Below are 20,311 nucleotides of genomic sequence, written 5' to 3' on the forward strand. Positions count from 1 at the left end.
CCGTGGCCTAGCAGATAGAGCACAGATCTGGGAGTCAGAATGTCATGTGTTGTTATCCTAACTCTGCCACTTGTCTGCTCTGGGACCTTGGGCAAGTCACTTCACTTCTCTGGGCCTCTGTTCCCTCATCTGTAAACTGGGGATTAAGTCTGTTAGCCCCACGCGGGACAGGGATGGTGTCCAACTGGATTAGTTTGTATCTACCCCAGTGTTTAGAACAGTGCTTGACACATGATAGCACTTAACAAATACCATCATTATTATCCCTCCACTGGGGCTTGAGGCTCCAGGAATAAAAATGATGGTATTTGTCAAGCGCTTACTATGTGCTAAGCACTGTTCTAAGCGCTGGGGTAGATACAAGGTAATCTGGTTGTCCCATGTCAGGCTCACAGTCATCCCATTTTACAGATGAGGAAACTGAGGCACGGAGATGTTATATGGCTCGCCCAAGGTCACACAGCAGACAAGTTGCGGAGCCGGGATTAGAACCCACGACCTTTGACTCCCAAGCTCAGGCTCTTGCCACTAAGCCACACTGCTTCTCTGGATAAACACGCTGCCTACTTATCATAAGTTTCTCCCCCGATTAGACTGTAAGCCCGTCAATGGACAGGGACTGTCTCTATCTTTTGCCAATTTGTACATTCCAAGCGCTTAGTACAGTGCCCTGCACATAGTAAGCACTCAATAAATACTATTGAATGAATGAATGAATGAATGTTTGGTAACCCAAGAAGCAACCCGAAGCGATGAGCACAAACTCTAAATCAAACACTTCAGTGCTTTCAAATAAGTAGTGTGGTATTTGTTAAGCGTTTACCAAGTGCCAGGCACTGTAGGAAGCACCAGGGTTGATACAAGCTGATCAGGTTGGACACTTTTAATCCCCATTTTACAGAAGAGATAAACACTGTCTCCTCTACCTGCTATCATTCCCGTGAACACTCTTCCTTCTGGAGTTCCCACTCTCAAGAGGTCCCTCTCTCCAGCCAGTCAATCTCCAGGGAGGAAATCCAGCCAAATCCAGGGAGGAAATTTGGGAACAATGAGGAGGTGGGAACTTTTTGGGTCAGGGACTGCCATACTAGAAGTAGTGAGCAACATGGTGTAGTGGATACAGCACGGGCCTGGGAGTCCACAGGTCACGGATTCTAATCCCAGCTCTGCCACTTGTCTGCTGTGTGATGTTGGGCAAATCACTTCACTTCTCTGGGCCTTAGTTCCCTCATCTGTAAAATGGGAATTGAGACTGTGAGCCCCATGTGGGACAAGGACTGTGTCCAACCTGATTTGCTTGTATCCACCCCAGCTTAGTACAGTATCTGGCACATAATACTACTACTAATGGTATTTGTTAAGTGCTTACTAAGTGCCAAGCACTGTTCTAAGCACTGGGGTAGACATAAGGTTATCAGGTTGTCCCATGTGGGGCTCACAGTCTTACTCCCCATTTTACAGATGAGGTAACTGAGGCACAGAGAAGTTAAGTGACTTGCCCAAAGTCACACAGCTGACAAGTGGCAAAGCAGGGTGCTTAACAAATACCACAATTATTATTAATATTCTTAACCCAAGAACTGCTCGCTCCAGGAGCTCAGTGCTCTGCACACAGAAAACCCTCAATAAATACGACTGATTGATTGACATTCTGCTGCTTTGGTTGAAGCAGCGTGGGTTGGTGGATAGAGCACGGGTTTGGGAGTCAGAAGGACCTGGATTCTAATCTAGATTCCACCACAGGTCTGATGTGTGACTTTGGACAAGTCGCTTAACTTCTCTGGGCCTCAGTTACCTCCTCTGTAAAGGGGGATTAAGTGTGTGCCCCATGTGGGACAGGGGCTGTGTCCAACCTAATTGGCCTATAGCTACCCCAGCGCTTAGAACAATGCTTGACATTTAGTAAGCCCTGAACAAGTGCCACAATTATTATTATCATCATTGTCCTGGTTTTTCTCTGAAGGGGGTTCCGCTGTCAGTTCTCACGGTTTAGATTGACACTCTCTATGGGGCACAGACAGTGACTGAATTAATATCCTTGAGCCTTTCTTCATCCTTTATAAGGATAATGTGCTTCAAAAAAAGAAAAATCGCTTACCAAGTGTCACAAGCAGAAATAAAAATGTAAAATTGTCCTCACTGGCAAAGTCATAATATCAGCCCAGGGAATGTAAATTAAGGTCATCATGTAATTAGACACTTACTTTTGAGTAAACAGTAATTAGTCATTTTGCATATGTATATAATTTACACATAAATACACATACACATCTGTTTATTATACCCTGAGGTTTTCGCCCCATGGCATGGACTTTTTTGCTGAATTTTTGGTCTGCTTGTCTCTTTGGAAGCACACTTCAGAAACACTGAATAAAGGCGAATTTACAATTTGGCTGGGTGACTAATTTTTTTTAATGGTATTTGTTAAGCACTTACTATGTGTGCCACACACTGTACTGAGTGTTGGGGTAGATATAGGCTAATCAGGTGAGACACAGTCCCTGTCCCACCTGGGACACACAGTCTTAATCCCCATTTTTACAGAGGAGGTAACTGAGGCACTGAAAAGATAAGAGACCTGCCCTAGGTCACCCAGCAAACACGCGGAGGAACCGGAATTAGAACCCAGGTCCTTCTGACTCCCAGGTCTGGGCTCTGACTAATCTAGCGACTTTTTCTCTTTTGCTGTTTTATAATTTCTTAAAGTTTCATAACTTGTGGTTAATCTCACTGAAAGAAGAAAGCCATTCTCGGGGCTGTGTTTTCTTTAAAGCAGAGTTTCAAGACAAATTTTAGAGGAACTTTAAGGGTAACACGGATACGTGAATCCTTGAAACATGGTTGAATTAAGTCTCCCCACCAATGGTGTGAGTACCTAATAAGGCTTTACACGATCTCTCACAAGGAAGAGGATTAAGGAATTTTATCTCAAAAACCATCCTCGTAATTCATCTGGGATTACCGAATGAATAGGACCAAAAGGAACAAACAGACATATTTTCACCATGATCAATTTTATTGCTTGAGAACCAGAGTATTCATTTCTAAAGGCCTTCAAAGTCACCATGAGTTGAATTCACGTTCAGCAGAATTACCGTGTGATCATATTGCAACATGGCATACTGTCTGAAAGGAGCTGCAAGCGTCCCTTTTCAACAACAGTATGTGTACAAACCTGACTGTATTTGCAAGAAAACAAAGTCCGCAAGCAGAAGTCAAATAATTTGCAATGGTAGTGATTTATACCAAAATCAAGCATCGCTCTAATGCCATCACACGGTCCACAGACTCTGTAGTGTTCTAAATTAAATCAATAAAACATACATTTGTGTTTCATCAACAGACTCTCTAATCACCTTTTAATGTTGTACTTAGTGGTGGGAGAAAGAGATTCGCAACAAGGTTACTTTTGCAGGTTGTATATCGCAACTAACCAAGGAAATTTACAGTCTTTTTCCTAAAACTTTGTACATACAATCCATGATCTAAGCATTTTCTACCTGAAGCAGACTAGGCTACCCTAATTTCTCCCATGTTATTATTGTTTTAATATAGAATACTTGGCACCATAAAACAGTAACAAAAGACAGACAAAACGGTTTACAAAATTCTTAAAAGATACACCCAAGCCTAGCTATAAACTTCACATTCAATCCTTAATATTACATAGAAAGAAGGTATTTTAGGAGTAACAAAGTGAAATTGCTAATATATGTGCTATATAGTATGCTTTATATACAGAGAGAGATACATAACCCATACATGTATCTCTCTCTATATATTAACCCAGGATGGCACTGCTATATATTATTTGTTATATGAATTTCATTGTTTGACATACACAGAACTAAAACTGCTAGACCCCAATACTAGTCGCTGATATGACACTCTCAAGCATTCATACTGGAAAGTATATTTAGCCTAAGTTTTGGTAAGATTTATAAATTATTTTTAAAAAGTATATATATTTATATATATTTATATATAATAAAATGGAAAGCAGCTGCAGTGTGATTCAAAACCATGAAACATGGCAGTATAGTAAATAACATGGAATCAGGGAAAAAAACTATCAAAAAATGAAAATGAAACAAAAAACAAAACAAAACAAAAAAAATATCCCCCAACAACTAGCTATACTAACCCAGTGACCAGAAAGCCTGGGGCAATAAAGAAATGATCATTTTAAACCATCGGTATATCTATCTATACAATCCAATGTACAAAACCCCAAACTGGTAAAGATATTATAAGTTAGGTCTCACACCTGTATGAGTTTTCTATATGGTGAAGTAGCTTTCCCACGTTGACAAACACTTATTAAAAGTTGAAAACTGTGAAATCTAAAATGCAGAGTTAACTCCGCTATCTATTAGAGTTTTGGCAACAGGATTGTGACTTATAAAAACAAAAATTCCACGTTTCTACTTGATGTCGCATGAACATACAAGACAGTGAGGTATGTGAGGCTTTTCTTGAAGAGTTCAGAGGCTGAAGCAGAGCGTACGATCAGCAGTCTAAAAATGTGGCATTCAGGACTCGGTTTATCAAATACGGCTGTTAGGATTATGGATTTCGATATACTGCTCATTCGTTTCTCTTCTTCCATGCTACAGGGTGGTTTCTCGAAGGATTTTCTCATTCCGTAGGCATCGTTTCCCTGTCGTGGAATTGGCATTCGTTTAAAGGACGGGATAAGGAACCGTAGGAAATGGTGTCGAAAAAGAGAAACTCAAGAAAAATTATATTTACCACCACATCACTGCACGACACAACACTTGTGCATATTTGCATTAGGTTTACCTGCCCCAGTAGCTATTCGAAAGGACAGGAACACGGGCTGTGGGAGGTAGAGAGAGAAAACGGGAAAAAATAATTAAACACGTCTCAACCATCCTGCGAGGCTGAACAAAATCTCATTTCGCCTTCAGAGCCCACAACTCGGGGGGAGGGCAATAGAAACTGCTCAGATTTTAACACGGGAGTGGCCTGGTTCTTTTCTCACAATTCTGCCTCAAAAACGTGATCCGATAAACATATGATATGGAAATCAACCAAGAGTCCAGAATCATCACTTGCAACAGCTATTTCACAGTGTTCAGGATATTTTTTTTAAAAAAAAAACAAAGACAGACTCTCCGTGGTTGGTATCTAATTGTCATCTGGGAATTCAGAGTGGTGAAAATTCAATCCGTAGAGAAAATATATATATAAAAAGTTATATTCCAGGCAGAAAACTGTGACCGTCAGAGCCACCTGAAGAATTATTAAACGAGTTGCAAAATAATGTGAGAAAAAGAGAGATGCATTTTGAATTCAACCTCCCTTAAAAGTGCCGTAAATAAACACAGTGAAAACATGGATAAAAAAATTATAGCATCTGCATTATCAACTATTCCACTGTGGTGAAAGCAGGCTTCCATTTTATTTATTTATTGATTTAGTTATAAAGTGTTTAATTTTACTTTAAAAATTTCCTCTTACTTTACTAGAGTTATTCATTCATATTTCCTTTACAAGAAACTAGTTAGAAATGCTTTATCATAGCCAGGGAGAACACGAGGTGGGGGAGGTACAAGTAGTACATACAGAGTATTTTAAAATGATGTGCCCCATATTTCATTCTGACAATTAGTATTTATTTTTTTTGCGGGGCCTGCTCTGCTATATTTTTTGAATGATGAAAGACAACAAGATTTAGCAGCCAAATTAGCAAAGTCACAGTCATAGACTTTCTCATCATATAGACAGTTGAAGGTGAAAAACTACACTTTTCCATATTCTTTCCAATTATCCATTGTTTTGTGTTTCATTCCTGCCCAAATGCTTCCTTCAAACTTTGGTCTCTCTACTGATTCGCTCTTTATTTTGACTGCTAAATTTGATTTAATTTGTTCAACTTTGGTTATGACGATGTACTGCGGAGGTTAAAGAAGCAGCCAACACGGTAAGCTGCTTCTCAGCAAAAGTGGCAAAAAAACAAGACTTATAAAAATGAAATCCAAATTACCTTGTGATCCCCCATGCAGACATTTGGTCCAATATTATCATACATCACAATCTTCTCATCATTTTCTGACTATTTTAAGAGGGGGGTAAACAAAAAAAAAGACCGATCAGTTTAGTTAGCTGGATAGACAGATTGAACAGCAGAATGAATTCTAAACAGGAATCCAGGAAAACATATATTTCTACTGAATTTCCGGAGGAGCACTATCATAGGCTGCTGTGGGCAGATTTAAAGAGGTTATCATCGTTTAAGGACTTTATAAATTAAAACTTACCAATGGCTGAATCAGCCCTACTCAACTTTCAGGCAAGGATATTAAAGTAGTAAACCATACATAAAGCTCTTTCGAAAAAGTTAACTCCCATTGGTGGCTTTTGTAAAGAGAGAGGCCCAAATGACTCTCCTCAAAAGAATTTAGTTCACATTCTAGGAATATTCAAACAACAGAAACGACTAGGAAGATGTTTTTGGTTAAAGTGTTAACCTGTTTAACTGGCGGAGAGAACACTGGCTCTCCTAGCACCTAAAGGAACTCAGCGAAATCAAGTCAATGAAATATTTAAGTCATTCTGAACTCTAATTGATTTTCATTCTCTCCTCCCTCAAAGTTTTCTCAAACTTTGTTCTATCTCGTGAATGGCAATGAACACGCTAGATTAAACAGAAGCCCTCATCTTTTTGCCATTTTTACCATTTAAATTTGTTTTGACTGTCTGGTCCACTCATCCAATGCTTTTACTTTCTGAATGAAAACAAAGGTTGTGCTTTAATTTCGAGACTGCTAGGCAAAACAATTTGAACACGTTAATTAAATCTGGAGCGTTCCAACTCCGATTCTTATAAGGCAATCATTCTTCAGACAAGAACCATACAATAGTTTGTCATGCACATTCATTTCGGCTGTTGCAGTGGAGATTTTCTTATCTGTAATCAGTCAAGTTTGACTGGGCAAGAACTTTATATAAACAGTAGCATTTAAGACTATAAAGTTAAAACTGAATTATCTTTAATGCAGTAAGGAAGCTTAAGGTCAGATTTACTTTAGAGCACGGTTGTCTGCCAAAAAATATAAAAACGTAACCTTCTGCATTGTATGCATGAGCACTTTTCAATATTTCAAGATCATAATGCCGCTAGCATCGGAAGTGGGGATACATTCATCAAAAGCAACTTGATAATTTACAAAGGCAGCATAAAATTGTGGATTTTCAACTGCATAATCTTTAGACAGATAAACAAATTACTGCCGCGCACAAGCAGAAACAATGTACACTTCACTGAGCATTCATTACTGCATGCTATCAGGCATCAACACTACTCCCTAGCAGTGGGCAACCTTTGGTGTTTTAGGGCTCAGAAAGCATAAAATAACATGATGGTGGGGTAACCGACCGTGGCATGATAGATGATGTTGCAAGAAAGCTGTTTACAGTTCCATGTCTGTACAATCTGTAATGCCTAGGGTGTGAGGGGCAACATACTGTAGGTACCAGGGTGCTAATTTTGGCACTCTAACCCTTCTCCAGGGAGAGACTGAGAAAAGTGGAATTTTCCCCCGAAGTGTAGTTTTTAACAAAGATACGGCCGCTAGTCCTGACATTCAATTCTTCAGCGGAAGTTAAACAAAGTGCCTGCGTGCCCAAAGGAGGCAGTTAAAAAGGGGCCTTGCAGGGGCCTATAAATCTCCACAGAGAAAAAAAAATTGGTTTCTTTATTTCTTGCTCAATTCAAATAAACACTTTTTATTTTCATTGGAGCTGAAATTCTGTGAGCGGCTGAGGGGTGGGAAAGGGAAATGAGATGTAAGAATATTTTTGATACAACCCTAAAGGTTAAGCATTTAAAATGTTCCAACCATGGAGGTTTGCGATATTTTGAAATATGAAATGGAGCTTTATTGAGTCAGGTGTATCAGCCAAGATTAATCACTCATATTCTCTGGTCTTTACTCAACAGAGTTGAATACCCAATATCTTTTTTACTCTCCTGGGTGGAGTACTAGAAATCACTGAGTTTCCATTTCCTTCTTTGTGATACTGCCCAGGGTGACTCATTTCATGCTCATTTCCCTGAGAAGTGGTGTGGCCTAAGGGAAAGAGTCAGGGCCTGGGTGTCAGGAGACCTGCTGCTCGCTTGATATATGATCTTGGGCAAGGCGCTTAACTTCTCTATTCCTCAGTTTCCTCTTCTGTAAAGTGGGGATTGAATACCTGTTCTTCCTCTTAGATTGTGAGCTCCATGTGAGAAATGCAGTAGGTCTGATTATCCTTTACTCCAGACCTTAGGAAAGTGCTTGGCACATAGTAAGCCCTTAATAAACATCATAAATAACAACAACAACAACAACAATAATAATAATAATAATAATAATGCTCAGATTTCCTTCCCTAGCAAAGCCTGTATGGTTTTCGGCTTGGTTTCCTGTGATAACTTCTAGTTGTTCTGGTTCTCCCAGACTGAGTCCCCCTTTTCCTCTGCTCCTCCTCCCCTCCCCATCACCTTGACTCTCTCCCTCTGTTCTACCCACCTCCCTTACCCAAAGCACTTGCGTATATATGTACATATTTATTATTCTATTTATCTTATTAATGATGTGTACATATCTATAATTCTATTTATTTATACTGCTGCTACTGATGCCTGTCTACTTGTTTTTGTTTTGTTGTCTGTCTCCCCCCTTCTAGACTGTGACCCCATTGTTGGGTAGGGATTGTCTCTGTTGCCGAATTGTACTATCCAAGCACTTAGTACGGTGCTCTACACCCAGTAAGTGCTCAATAAATAGGATAGAATGAATGAATGAATGGTTGGGTTTCCCATTTCGCTTCTCTCCCTGCTTGGCATTTTTGCATCTCTGGAGAGTGTGGATATGTTTTGTTGTGGGGAGGGAATGTGTCTACCAACTCTGTTGTATTGTACTCTCCAAAGAGTTTAGTACAGTACTGTACACAAAGTAAGCACTCAATAACTACCACTGATTGACTGATTGTTAGTTCTTTGACAGGCCAGTTTTTCGAGATCATTTTGGCTTTGCAGAAGTCAAGCCCACAAACTATTCAGGGTGACTCACCAATCCCAACCCTGGTTGTATTCAGCTTGTAATAATAATAATAATGATAATAATAATAATAATAAAATGGAGATTCACTACTGGTTCTCCTAGCTCTCCTCTCAGGGTCACACCTGGAGAGTTTCCAGTATTCTACCAGTCTCAGCTACGGGAAGGAGAATCAAGCAGAGGCCTACCCATTCCATTCTTAGCTTGGCCAGTGGCTAGTGAGTAGAAGGCAATCTGTGACAAGTCAAAACTCACTCATGCTGGGCCAGCAGCAGCAAGGGAGAGAGTTGAGGGTGGAGATTCGAGTATACTGCGTGGAAGGAGGCAATTGCAAACCACTTCCATATTTTTACAAAGAAAACTCTATGGATACACTACCAGAGTGATGACAGGTGGAGAGCGGGGCATTCTGAGAGAGATGTGTCTGTGATGTTGCTATGGCTCGGAAATGACTCGATGGCATAAGACAAGACAAGACTGGTTCTCCTTCCTATTTAGGCTGTGTGCCCCATGTGGGACGGGGATTTTGTCTGACCATTCCATCAGTTATATTTATTGAGCACTTACTGTGTGCAAAGCATTGCACTAAGCAGTTGGAAGAGTGCAATATAACAACTAACAGACACATTCTTGTGCCCAACAAACTCTGTCTAATCTGACCTGACTTGCCCAATGTTTAGTACAGTGGCTGGAACATAATAAGTGCTTAACAAACACAATCATCAGTAATTATTAACCCTATCTGGAGGTGACTTCTGTTTAGAAGAGGGAGTTATTTAACAGGGAGATTTTTACCTTTCCAAAATAAAACTAGTCCGTTTTACCACTATCCATCAAATCAGCTCTAAATCACAAAGGTAATTCTTCTTTCCAGCTGCACAAGCTGCGAATCATGATTATTCTGCGTACTCGTGGCAGGGCTGGTGTAAGAAGTTTGGAGGCTCCAGAGTGGAGTGAGAGGGGAAGATTTTAAGAGGAGGAGCAATCTGGGGCTGCAGGAAGATTCCTTTCTCTCCCTGAGCTGCCCTCTCACGGGCTTGAGCTCAGTTTCTGGGTCCCACTGGTACTGGGGAGAATATAATAATAATAATGATAATAATAATGATGGTATTTTTTAAGTGCTTTCTATGTGCCAGGCACTCTACTAAGGTCTGGGGAGGATATAAGTAAACTGGGTTAGACAGTCCCTGTCCCATGTGGGGCTCACAGTCTCAATTCTCATTTTATAAATGAGGTAACTGAGGCCAAGAAAAGTGAAGTGACTTGCCCAAGGTCAGACAGGTGGCAGAGCAGGGATTAGAACCCATGGCCTTCTGACTCCAGGCCTAGGCTCTAGCCACTACACTATGCTGCTTGGAGGGCATGCCGGTTGGGCTGAGTGAACCACATTAAATAATCAGAGGTGAGAGGATTATCTCACTGGATCTTTCAGCCCTGTTATAAATGCTTTATTTATTCATATTAAGGTCTGTCACCCCCTCTAGACTGTAAGCTCGTTGTGGGCAGGGAATGTGTGTGTTTATTGTTATAGTGTGCTCTTCCAAGCACATAGCACAGTGCTTTGTACCCAGTAACCACTCAATAAATACAAATGAATGTATAATAATGATAATAATTTTGGTATGTGCTAAGCACATACTAAGTACTAAGTGCTGGGGAAGATAGATACAAGCTAATCAGGTTGGACGCAGTCCCTGTTCCACATAGGGCTCCCAGTCTCAATCCCAATTTTACAGATGAGGAAATTGCGGCCCAGAAAAGTGAAGCGACTTGCCCAAGGCCACACTGCAGAAGAGTGGCAGAGCTGGGATTAGAACCCAGGTCCTTCTGACTCCCAGGCCCGGGCTCTGTCCACTAGGCCACATTGCTTCCATCTGAAAGCCGTCCCTTGGAGAGGAATTGCTTAGAGCTTCCTCGACCTCCTCTAGGAACTTGTTACTTCTCTTCTCTCCTTCCTCTGAGTGTGGGGCTAGGTTGAATTGCTACCTCACAGTCCCAAGGAGAAGGAAGGAGAAGAAGGAGGGGGAGTCCCTCTGGCTTCAACCTTCCAGGTTTACTTCTAGCTGGAAGGGCAGGGAGTGGCTAGACTCAGTGGCTCCTTCATTCATTCATTCGATTGTATTTATTAAGTGCGTACTGTGTGCAGGACACTGTAGTAAGTGCTTGGGAAAGTACAATATAATAAACAGTGACATTCCCTGCTCACCGTCTAGATAGGGGGAGACAGATATCAATACAAATAAATAAAATGACAGATATATGCATAAGTGCTTTAGGGTGTGGAGGGGGGGAGGAGCAAAGGGAGACAGTCAGGGCAAGGCAGAAGGGAGTGAGAGATAAGGAAAAGGGGGCTTAGTCTGGGAAGGCCTCTCGGAGGAGATGTGCCTTCAATAAGGCTTTGAAGTGGGGAAGAGTAATTGTCTGATGGATCTGAGGACGGAGGGCATTCCAGGTCAGAGGCGAGTAGATGCCCAAACTCGGTTTTGTCCACCTTGTAAAGTCAGCTTATGATATAAAGCCTCGCACAGTAAGTCCCTTCCCTTCAGCATTTAGGTACTCACTCACCCACACAGTGTGGCTATGGATAGAGCCTGGGCCTGGGAGTCAGAAGGACCTGGTTCTAATCCTAGCTCTGCCACTCATTTCATTCAATGTATTTATTGAGCGCTACTTTGTGCAGTTGTACTAAGGTTTGGGATGTATATTCGGCAACAGAGACTATCCCTAATCACCAGTCTAAATGGGAGACAGACAAAAAAACAAAACAGAACAAAACAAAACAAGTATTAAACATCACCAAGATAAATGAAACATATTATATATATCATTAACAAAATAGTAATAAATAATATAAAAATATGCAGTGCTGTGAGGAGGGAAGGGCGGAGAGAAGAGGGAAATGGGAGGGGAGGAGCAGAGGGAAAGGACGGGCTCAGTCTGGAAGGCCTCCTGGAGGAGGTGACTCTCTCATCGCTTGTTTTGACAAGTCACTTCACTCTCTGGGCCTCAGTCCCTCATCTGCAAAATGGGGGTTAAGACTCTGGCCTTAGGTGAGACAGGTACTGTGTCCAACCTGTATAGTTTGTATCTACTCCAGCACTTAGTAGTATTCACAGAGCAAGCCCTTAACAAGTACTATTCTTATAATATATTATTTTCCTATAAGCTTGGTCCTTCCTTATCTGAATTCATTTATTGTCCGTCTCTTCTGTTAGACGTTAATCTTTTAAGGCAATGTAGAAGATTTTTACTCTCCCAATTACTGTAAACAGTGTTCTGCACAAAGTAAATACTCATAAGTACCATTAGAAGTAGCTGACCCAGTTGAGACCCAGCCTGGAGTCAAGACCTGGGTTCTAATTCTGTTCCATATTGCTGCAGTGTGACCTTGTGAAATCACTAACTTCTCTGTGCCTCAGTTTCCTCATCAGTCATTCAATTAATCAATCAATTGCACTGCTGTGCACAGGGTATTTACTAAGAACTTGAGAGAATACAAACAATAATATAACAGGCACAATTCCTGCCTTCCTCATCTGTAAAATGAAGATTCGTTACCTGTTCTCCTCCCCATTACACTGTGAGCTCTGTGTGGACAGGATTGCAACTGATCTCATTAACTTGTATCTATCCCAGTGTTTAACAAATATCACAGTTATTATTATCACCACTGATTAAGGATGGATTAAATTGAGGATGACCATTGTTACTTTTGGATATCAATTTAGCATTGATTTGGGTTAGAATTGACAAAGCTAGGTGATACTGAAAGATTTAAACATTTGCTGAGACTCTCAGATTTGGCTCTGGAACTTACATGAATGGACAGGAAACAGGCTAAAATATGGTTAGGAGTCCTTACCTTAGAATCAGTTCCTTGCTGACTGAGACATTAGAATCCTATCACACACGCTGGACACCTGGTGTTCATGTATTGTTTTCCCTGGCTAGAGTCTTCACTGTACGGGTAACTGAAAGAATCATGGAAAAAAGGGTTAGCAATCAGCTCGACTCGGCCGGTATGGAGACTGCTGCTGCTTCTTCAATATCTTCCTACATATCTGGTTTTGAGCATCAGTTTGTAAGGAATGAGAAAGCAAGGAAGAAATGAGCAAACGATTCCAGGTCCTGCAAACATTCCATAACAACCCAACAGGGACAGCCTTTGGAATGTTTGGAATGTGGATTTTCGCCTTGGCCTTTCAGCCACATACAAACTCAGGTTGTGATTATTTTTGTTATCTTCTTTTTATTAACATATACATTATACATATACATACTATCAGATGTATAGTGGACTGGGAGTCAGTAGGTCATGGTTCTAATCCCGGCCTGCACTTGTCTGATGTTGTGACCCTGGACAAGTCACTTCGCTCTTCTATCCTCATCTGGAAAATGGGATTGAGACTGTGAGCCCCACATGGACAGGACTGTGCTCATTTGATTTTTTTACTTAGTACATTGCTGGCATAAATATGCATTAACAAATACATAATAATAATAATGATTATTATAAAGACTGTCCCCCAACTTCTGGACTACAACTTCAGCAGTCCCAGGAGACCCCAGACAGTTTTAGCTAACTTCATGTCGCTCCTTCAGGAAGATACAGATTGTTGTGAGTGTGTGTATGAATGTGTGTGTGTGTCGAGATTGTGTGTGTTATGGTGTGTTGATCAGAGGTTATTGGTTCCCGGCTCTGCCACTTGTCAGCTGTGTGACTGTGGCAAGTCACTTAACTTCTCTGTGCCTCAGTACCTCATCTGTAAAATGGGGTTTAACTGTGAGCCTCACGTGGGTGATTACCCTGTATCTCCCCCAGCGCTTAGAACAGTGCTCTGCACATAGTAAGCGCTTAACAAATACCAACATTATTATTATATGTATATATATATATATATGTTTTTAATCATCTTTATTAAGTGCTTACCATAAAATAAGCGGTGGGGAAGATACAATTGAATTAGGTTGGACACAGTCGCTGTCCTGCATGGGGCTTACTGTCTAAGTAGGAGGGAGAACAGGCATGGAGAAGTTAAGTGACTCCACCAAGGTCAAACAGCATTGTCTGTCTCCCCCCGCACTAGACTGTAAGCTCGTTATGAGTAGGGAATGTGTCTGTTTATTGTTGAATGTACTCTCCCAAGCACTTAGAACAGTGCTCTGCACATAGTAAGTGCTCAATAAATGCAATTGAATGAATGAATGAATTTAGGCCAATTAGGACACAGGTCCTCTGACTCCGAGGCCCATACTTTATCCACTAAGCCATGCCTCAGTCTGGGATTGGGCACTATTTTTTTCTACCAACTCTATATTATTTTACTCTACCAAGCACACAGTAAGTGCTCAATAAATACCACTCAGTGATTTATCTTTCCTACTGTGTCTGTCGCCAAACCCTTTCCCGCTTCATTTTTAACGATGAGCCCTTTTAACTGTGAGCCTTTGGAAGTGTCTAATTCTCACCAGTATATTTCTTATTTCTTTCTACTGTTTAGTAAAGTGCTCTGCATATAGTCAGCGCTTAATATACATTCATTCATTCAATCAATTATGTTTATCGCATGCTTACTGTATGCAGAGCACTGCACTAAGTGCTTGGGAGAGTACAATATAACACTAAACAGACACATTCCCTGCCCAAAATGAACTTACAGTCTAGAGGGGGAGACCGACATTAATTTAGATAAATAAGATATAGATATGTACATATGTGCGCCTCCTGAGACAACCTGAATTCCTTGTATCTCCCCCAGCACTGGCCCAGCAGATTAAAACCCGACGGGTGTCGTGACCAGATATGTACATATGTAAATAATGCCATTACTATAATCCTATTCCTACTTCACTTTATGACAAATTTGTAAAGAAATCTAATGAGTTTTTAAAGATATGTTTTGTTCAAATAACATTAAAACACAATCGAAGATTCTTTGGGGTTTTTTTTCCTTAAGAAAAATGCTTTCATGCTTGAAGAGAAACTTATTTACCACCCTACTTGGTGTGGTATTATAAAACTAGGATGCGTAGCTTTCTACCAAATGGGTTTACAAGCTACACTGCCATTACAAAGATTAGCCATGGCACTTAGCCAAGTAGAGTGTACTGAATGTATTGGAACAAACCAGCGATCTCAGTATCTTTTCCACCTCATCAAACCTTACAAGACTCTCATTTTCAATCCACATTATGAGAATTCAATTTGCTGCTTCACTGCTATACAGAAGTACAGCTTATTTCTGAGTGTCCACCCGAGATGTTTTGAATGATGTAATACCGCTCGTATCTGGTAGCTCTTTGTCTGCAATTTATGGTTTGACTTTTTCGATTTGTGCATCTTCCTTAAAGCTGCACAAAGACCAGACATATAAACGTGACTTAACCACCCCCAACCCAAACATATATTAAAGAGGGAGAGGAATTGTTCTGAAGCCATAGATTTTCCTCTTCGCTGTGCTTAAAATTCCTGGCTTTTATGCCGACATGCTATTTAATTGGAAAGATGAGCTGATGTTTTAGTGACTTAGATTATTTAAGAGGCACCTGTGGGTTTGGCATTTCTCATTCAATCAGCTGTTTTTATTGAGTGCTGACTGTGTGCAGAGCACTGTATTAAGCATTTGGGAGAGTACAGTATAAGAATGTAAAAGACTACTGCTAACAGTGAGCTTACAGTCTAGAGGAGGAGACAGATATTAATATAAATACATTATGGATATGGATATAAGTGCTGTAGGGCTCAGAGGAGTGGTGAATAAAGACAGCAAGTCAGGGTGATGCAGAAGGGAGTGGGAGAAAAGGAAATGAGGGCCTGGCCTAGTGGACAGACCATTGGCCTAGGAGTCGGAAGGACTAGGTTCTAATCTCAGCTCCGCCACTTGTTGGCTGTGTGACCTTGGGTAAATCACTTCATTTCATTGGGCCTCAGTTATCTCATCTGTTAAATGGGTATTAAGACTGTGAGCCTCCTCATGTGGTATATGGACTGGGCCTATCTCAGGGCTTAGAACAGTGACTGGTGTGTAGTAAGCATTTAACAAATGCCATTAGAAAAAATGTCAAGAAAAGCCTCGTGGAGGAGATATGTCTTTAGGAAGGCTTTGGAGGTGGGGGGAGTGATCGTCTGTTGGACATGAAGAGGGAGGATGTTCCAGGCCAGAGGGGGGAGGACATGGGCGAAAGGTGGGCGGTGAGACAGATGAGATGGAAGTACAGTGAGATGTCCTCAGCTTTCTATGCCTTTCTGTATCCAACTTAGTTTACTCGTATACACCCCAGCACTTAGTACACTGCCTGGCACATAGTAAGCGCTTAACAAATGCCATTATGATTATGGTGAGCCCAATCTTCCTGGGAGCTCTGTGGCCCTCGGGCGCTGATGATAGAGAGACTATTTTGAATTGTAACACCACGCCTATCCATGCAAACTTTTCATTGTTCTTGATTTGAACAGAAACATGGAAACCTAGCAGGGACAGACTGCTGTGATTTCTTCGTTTTTGTGGTTTGACTGGAGAATATCAATAGGTGTTTATGACAGAGAAGCAGCATGGCTTAGTGGAAAGAGCATATAGGCTTGGAAGGCAGAGGTTGTGGATTCTGGCTCTTCCACTGAAGAGCTCTTCAGTCCCTAAAAGGATCATGCCCTAAAAGGATCATGAGAGAATACCTGGGAGAGTACAATAGAGTCAGTAGACATAACTGTGGTATTTGTTAAGCACTTACTATGTGCCAGGCACTGTCCTAAGCACTGGATAATAAGATAATCAGGTTGGACACAGTCCCTGCCCCACGTGGGGCTCACAGCCTTAATCCCCATTTTACAGATGAGGAACCTGAGGCCAGAGAAGTGAAGCGAATTGTCCAAGGTCGAACAGCAGCTAAGTGATGGGGCCAGGATTAGAACCCACAACCTTTCTACTCTAATCCAGTAGGATGTTGCTGCTTCTCTATTGGTTCTGTGGTGATGGGATGGGAAGGGCAGTACAAAGCTGGACCAGTTGTGGTTGGACAGATTTGGCTAACTCCTGCCTTCGATCCATCAGTGGTATTTATTGAGTGCTTACTGTGTGAAGGGCACTGTACTAAGAGCTTGGGAGAGTATTCATTGACTCATTTGTTCAATCGTATTTATTGAGCGCTGTGTGCACAGCACTGTACTATGCTTGGAAAGTGCAATATAGCAATAAAGAGAGACAGTCTTTGCCCACAACAGGCTCACAGTCTAAAGTACAATATAACAGAGTTCATAGACAGGACCTCTGTCCACAAAGAGCTGTTAGTCTGCGGGGGAGGGTGGGGGGTGGACAGACATGAAAATAAGCTCCTGATGGGGGGATGGGAGAGTATAATAATAATGACAATTATGGTACTTGCTAAGCACTTACTATGTGCCAAGTACTGTTCAAAGCACTGGGATAGATACAAGTTATTTAGGTTGGATGGAGTCTCTGTCCCACATGGGGCTCATAGTTTCGATCAAAATTTTATAGATGAGGCAACTGAGGCTCAGACAAGAGAAGTGACTTGCCCAAGGTACCACAGCAGACATGTGGTGGAGCTGAGATTAGAACCCACGAACTTCTGACTTGCAGGCCCAGGCTCTATCCACTAGTTTATGCTGCTTCTGTACAGAGACCTGTGGCCAGGATGGAGCTGGGGGTGTTAGGGATGGAGACCAGGTGCTGCAGCCTCTGGCCTGTCCTCTGGAGCTGCCAGGAGAAGGTGGTGGTGGGGAACCCTGGGGAAGAGTAGCAGGAAATGGAAACAGGAAAACTGGTCACCACAGCCAATCTTCCAATCAACATTCATTCTTTCAGTCATTCAATTGTATTTATGGGGTGCTTACTGGGTGCGAAGCACTGTACTTAGCATTTGGAGAGTACAATATAAGAATAAATAGACACATTCCCTGCTCACAGCCAGCTTACACTCTAGACCAAGGACAAAAGTGAGGGAAGGGGCTGTAGGGATCCATTTTTCCTCCCTTCCCCCATTCGCTCCCTCGCAGGGTGGCACCTGGAGAGTTTCCAGTCCTCTACCAGTCTCGGCTATGGGAGGGAGAGTGAAGCAGAGGCCTGTCCATTCCTTTCCTAGCTTGGGCACTGGCTAGCTAGTGTCAGGCCACCTGCTACAAGTCAAAACTCCCCTGTGCTCGGCAGCAGCGAAATGAGAGAGAGTTGAGGGTGGGGACTCGAGTTGACTGCGTGGAAGGAGGCAAGGGTAAACCACTTCCGTATTTTTACCAAGAAAACTCTATGGATCCACTACCAGAACGATGGCAGATGGACAGCGGGGCGTTCTGGGAGAGACGTATCTGTGGTGTCGCTATGAGTTGGAAACGACTGGACGGCATAAGACAAGCAAGGCCCCCACACCCCCCGCGCCCTCCTCTCTCCCCTCCCCTTCCAGTGTGGCTGTTAGTGGTTCTAATCCCGGTTCTGCCAAGTTGTCTGCCATGTCATTTTGGGCTAGTCACTTTACTTCTTTGTTTCTCAGCTACTTGATGGCCTAGTGGACTGAGCACAGTCCTGGGAGTCAGAGGTCTAGGGTTCTAATCCTGGTTCCGCCAACTTGTCTGCCGTGTCATTTTGGGCTAGTCACTTTACTTCTTTGTTTCTTAGCTACTTCGTGGCCTAGTGGACTGAGCACAGTCCTGGGAGTCAGAGGTCAAGGGTTCTAATCCTGGCTCTGCTACTAGTCTGCTGTGTGACCCTGGACAAGTCACTTCTCTGTACCTCAGTTACCTCATCTGTAAAATGGGGATTGAGACTGTGAGCCCCAAATGGGACAGGGACTGTGTCCAACCCGAATTACTTGTATCCACCCCAGTGCTTAGTACAGATCCTGGCACACAGTAAGCACTTAACAAATATCACAGTTACTATTATTATTGTCTGTCTGTCTCCCCCGATTAGACTGTAAGCCCATCAAACGGCAGGGACTGTCTCTATCTGTTGCCGACTTGTTCATTCCAAGCGCTTAGTACAGTGCTCTGCACATAGTAAGCGCTCAATAAATACTATTGAATATTATTATTAATAAAATGGGGATTAAGACTGTGAGCCCTATGTGTGACAGGGATTGTGTCCAACCTAATTAACTCGTATCTACCCCTGTGCTTAGTACAGTGCATGGCACATAGTAAGCTTTTAACAAATACCACAATTATTATTATAATTAGGGGGTGGGAACCCCTTGGGCTAGTCTGGCTAGGCTAGTCTGGGAAGAAATGGAAACATCTTTTCTCCATCTTGCAATGTATTTATTGTATTTTTCCAAGTGCTTAGTACAATACTTTACACACAATAAGTGCACATAAATTCCACTTATTGACTGATATGTTCTTAAGTTCTGGGGGTGGGGCATGCTGCAGGTGGGGTGAATATCAAGTTCTTAAGGGATATAGATCCAAGTACACAGATGCTATAGAAAAGAGGGTGAATGGGAGAAATGAGGGCCTAGTCAGGGAAGGCCTCTTGGAGGAGGTGTAATTTTAGTAAGGCTTTGAATGTGGAGAGAGTGATAGTCCGTGGGGTATGAGTGGGGAGGGAGTTCCAGGCTGGAGGGAGGACTTGACTAAAGGGTTGGCAGTGAGACTAGGGAGATCGAGGTCCAGTGACTAGGTTGATGTTAGAGTGAAGTGTGTGGGTTGGGTTGCAGAGGGAGCTCAGCGAGGTCAGGTAGGAGGGATAGTTGATTGAATGCCCTAAAACCAAAAACCATAAAATTGGGGAGTTTCTAGTTAATGCACCTTCACCATTTCTATTAGTGGAACGCTGGCAACATCATGGCTTTGTGAACACACACAAACACAGGTTGGCTACTTGGATTACTCTCCCCACCTTTCAAAGCCTTATTGAAGGCCCATCTCCTCCAAGAGGCCTTCCCTGACTAAGCTCTCATTTCCTCTTCTCCCACTCCCTTCCATGTTGCCCTGACTTGCTCCCTTTATTCATCCTCTTCTCCTTGCTGCACAGCACTTATGTACATTGCTATAATTTATTTATTTCTATTAATGTCTGTCTCTCCCTCTAGACTCTAAGCTCACTGTGGGCAGAGAATGTGTATATTTACTGTTATATCGTACTCTCCCCACTGCTTAGTATAATGTTCTGCACACAGTAAGCACTCCATAATACGACTGACTGCCTGAATGACTGACTGTGCTCTTTTTCCTTCAGGCATGACAATCAGAGTACTGCATTATGCTTGGTTGAATTCATTCATTCATTCATTCA

The 20,311-nt window shown here is 42.1% G+C and overlaps 1 protein-coding gene across 1 annotated transcript in view; it reads right to left on the reverse strand.

The window, feature by feature from the left end:
* Positions 1-4,520: 4,520 nt before the first annotated feature.
* The window catches only part of INPP5A (inositol polyphosphate-5-phosphatase A), a 524,295-nt gene continuing 508,504 nt past the window's right edge, over positions 4,521-20,311 (reverse strand). The window contains exons 13-16 of the mRNA XM_029060884.2: positions 12,932-13,039; positions 6,011-6,081; positions 4,753-4,840; positions 4,521-4,660 (exon numbers count right to left, since the gene is read on the reverse strand). Coding sequence (XP_028916717.1) covers positions 12,961-13,039 — 79 coding nt within the window. The 3' untranslated portion in view covers positions 4,521-4,660; positions 4,753-4,840; positions 6,011-6,081; positions 12,932-12,960. The remainder of the gene's footprint in view (positions 4,661-4,752; positions 4,841-6,010; positions 6,082-12,931; positions 13,040-20,311) is intronic.

The sequence above is a fragment of the Ornithorhynchus anatinus genome, chromosome 3 (assembly GCF_004115215.2).
Source record: "Ornithorhynchus anatinus isolate Pmale09 chromosome 3, mOrnAna1.pri.v4, whole genome shotgun sequence".
Classification (NCBI taxonomy): domain Eukaryota; kingdom Metazoa; phylum Chordata; class Mammalia; order Monotremata; family Ornithorhynchidae; genus Ornithorhynchus; species Ornithorhynchus anatinus.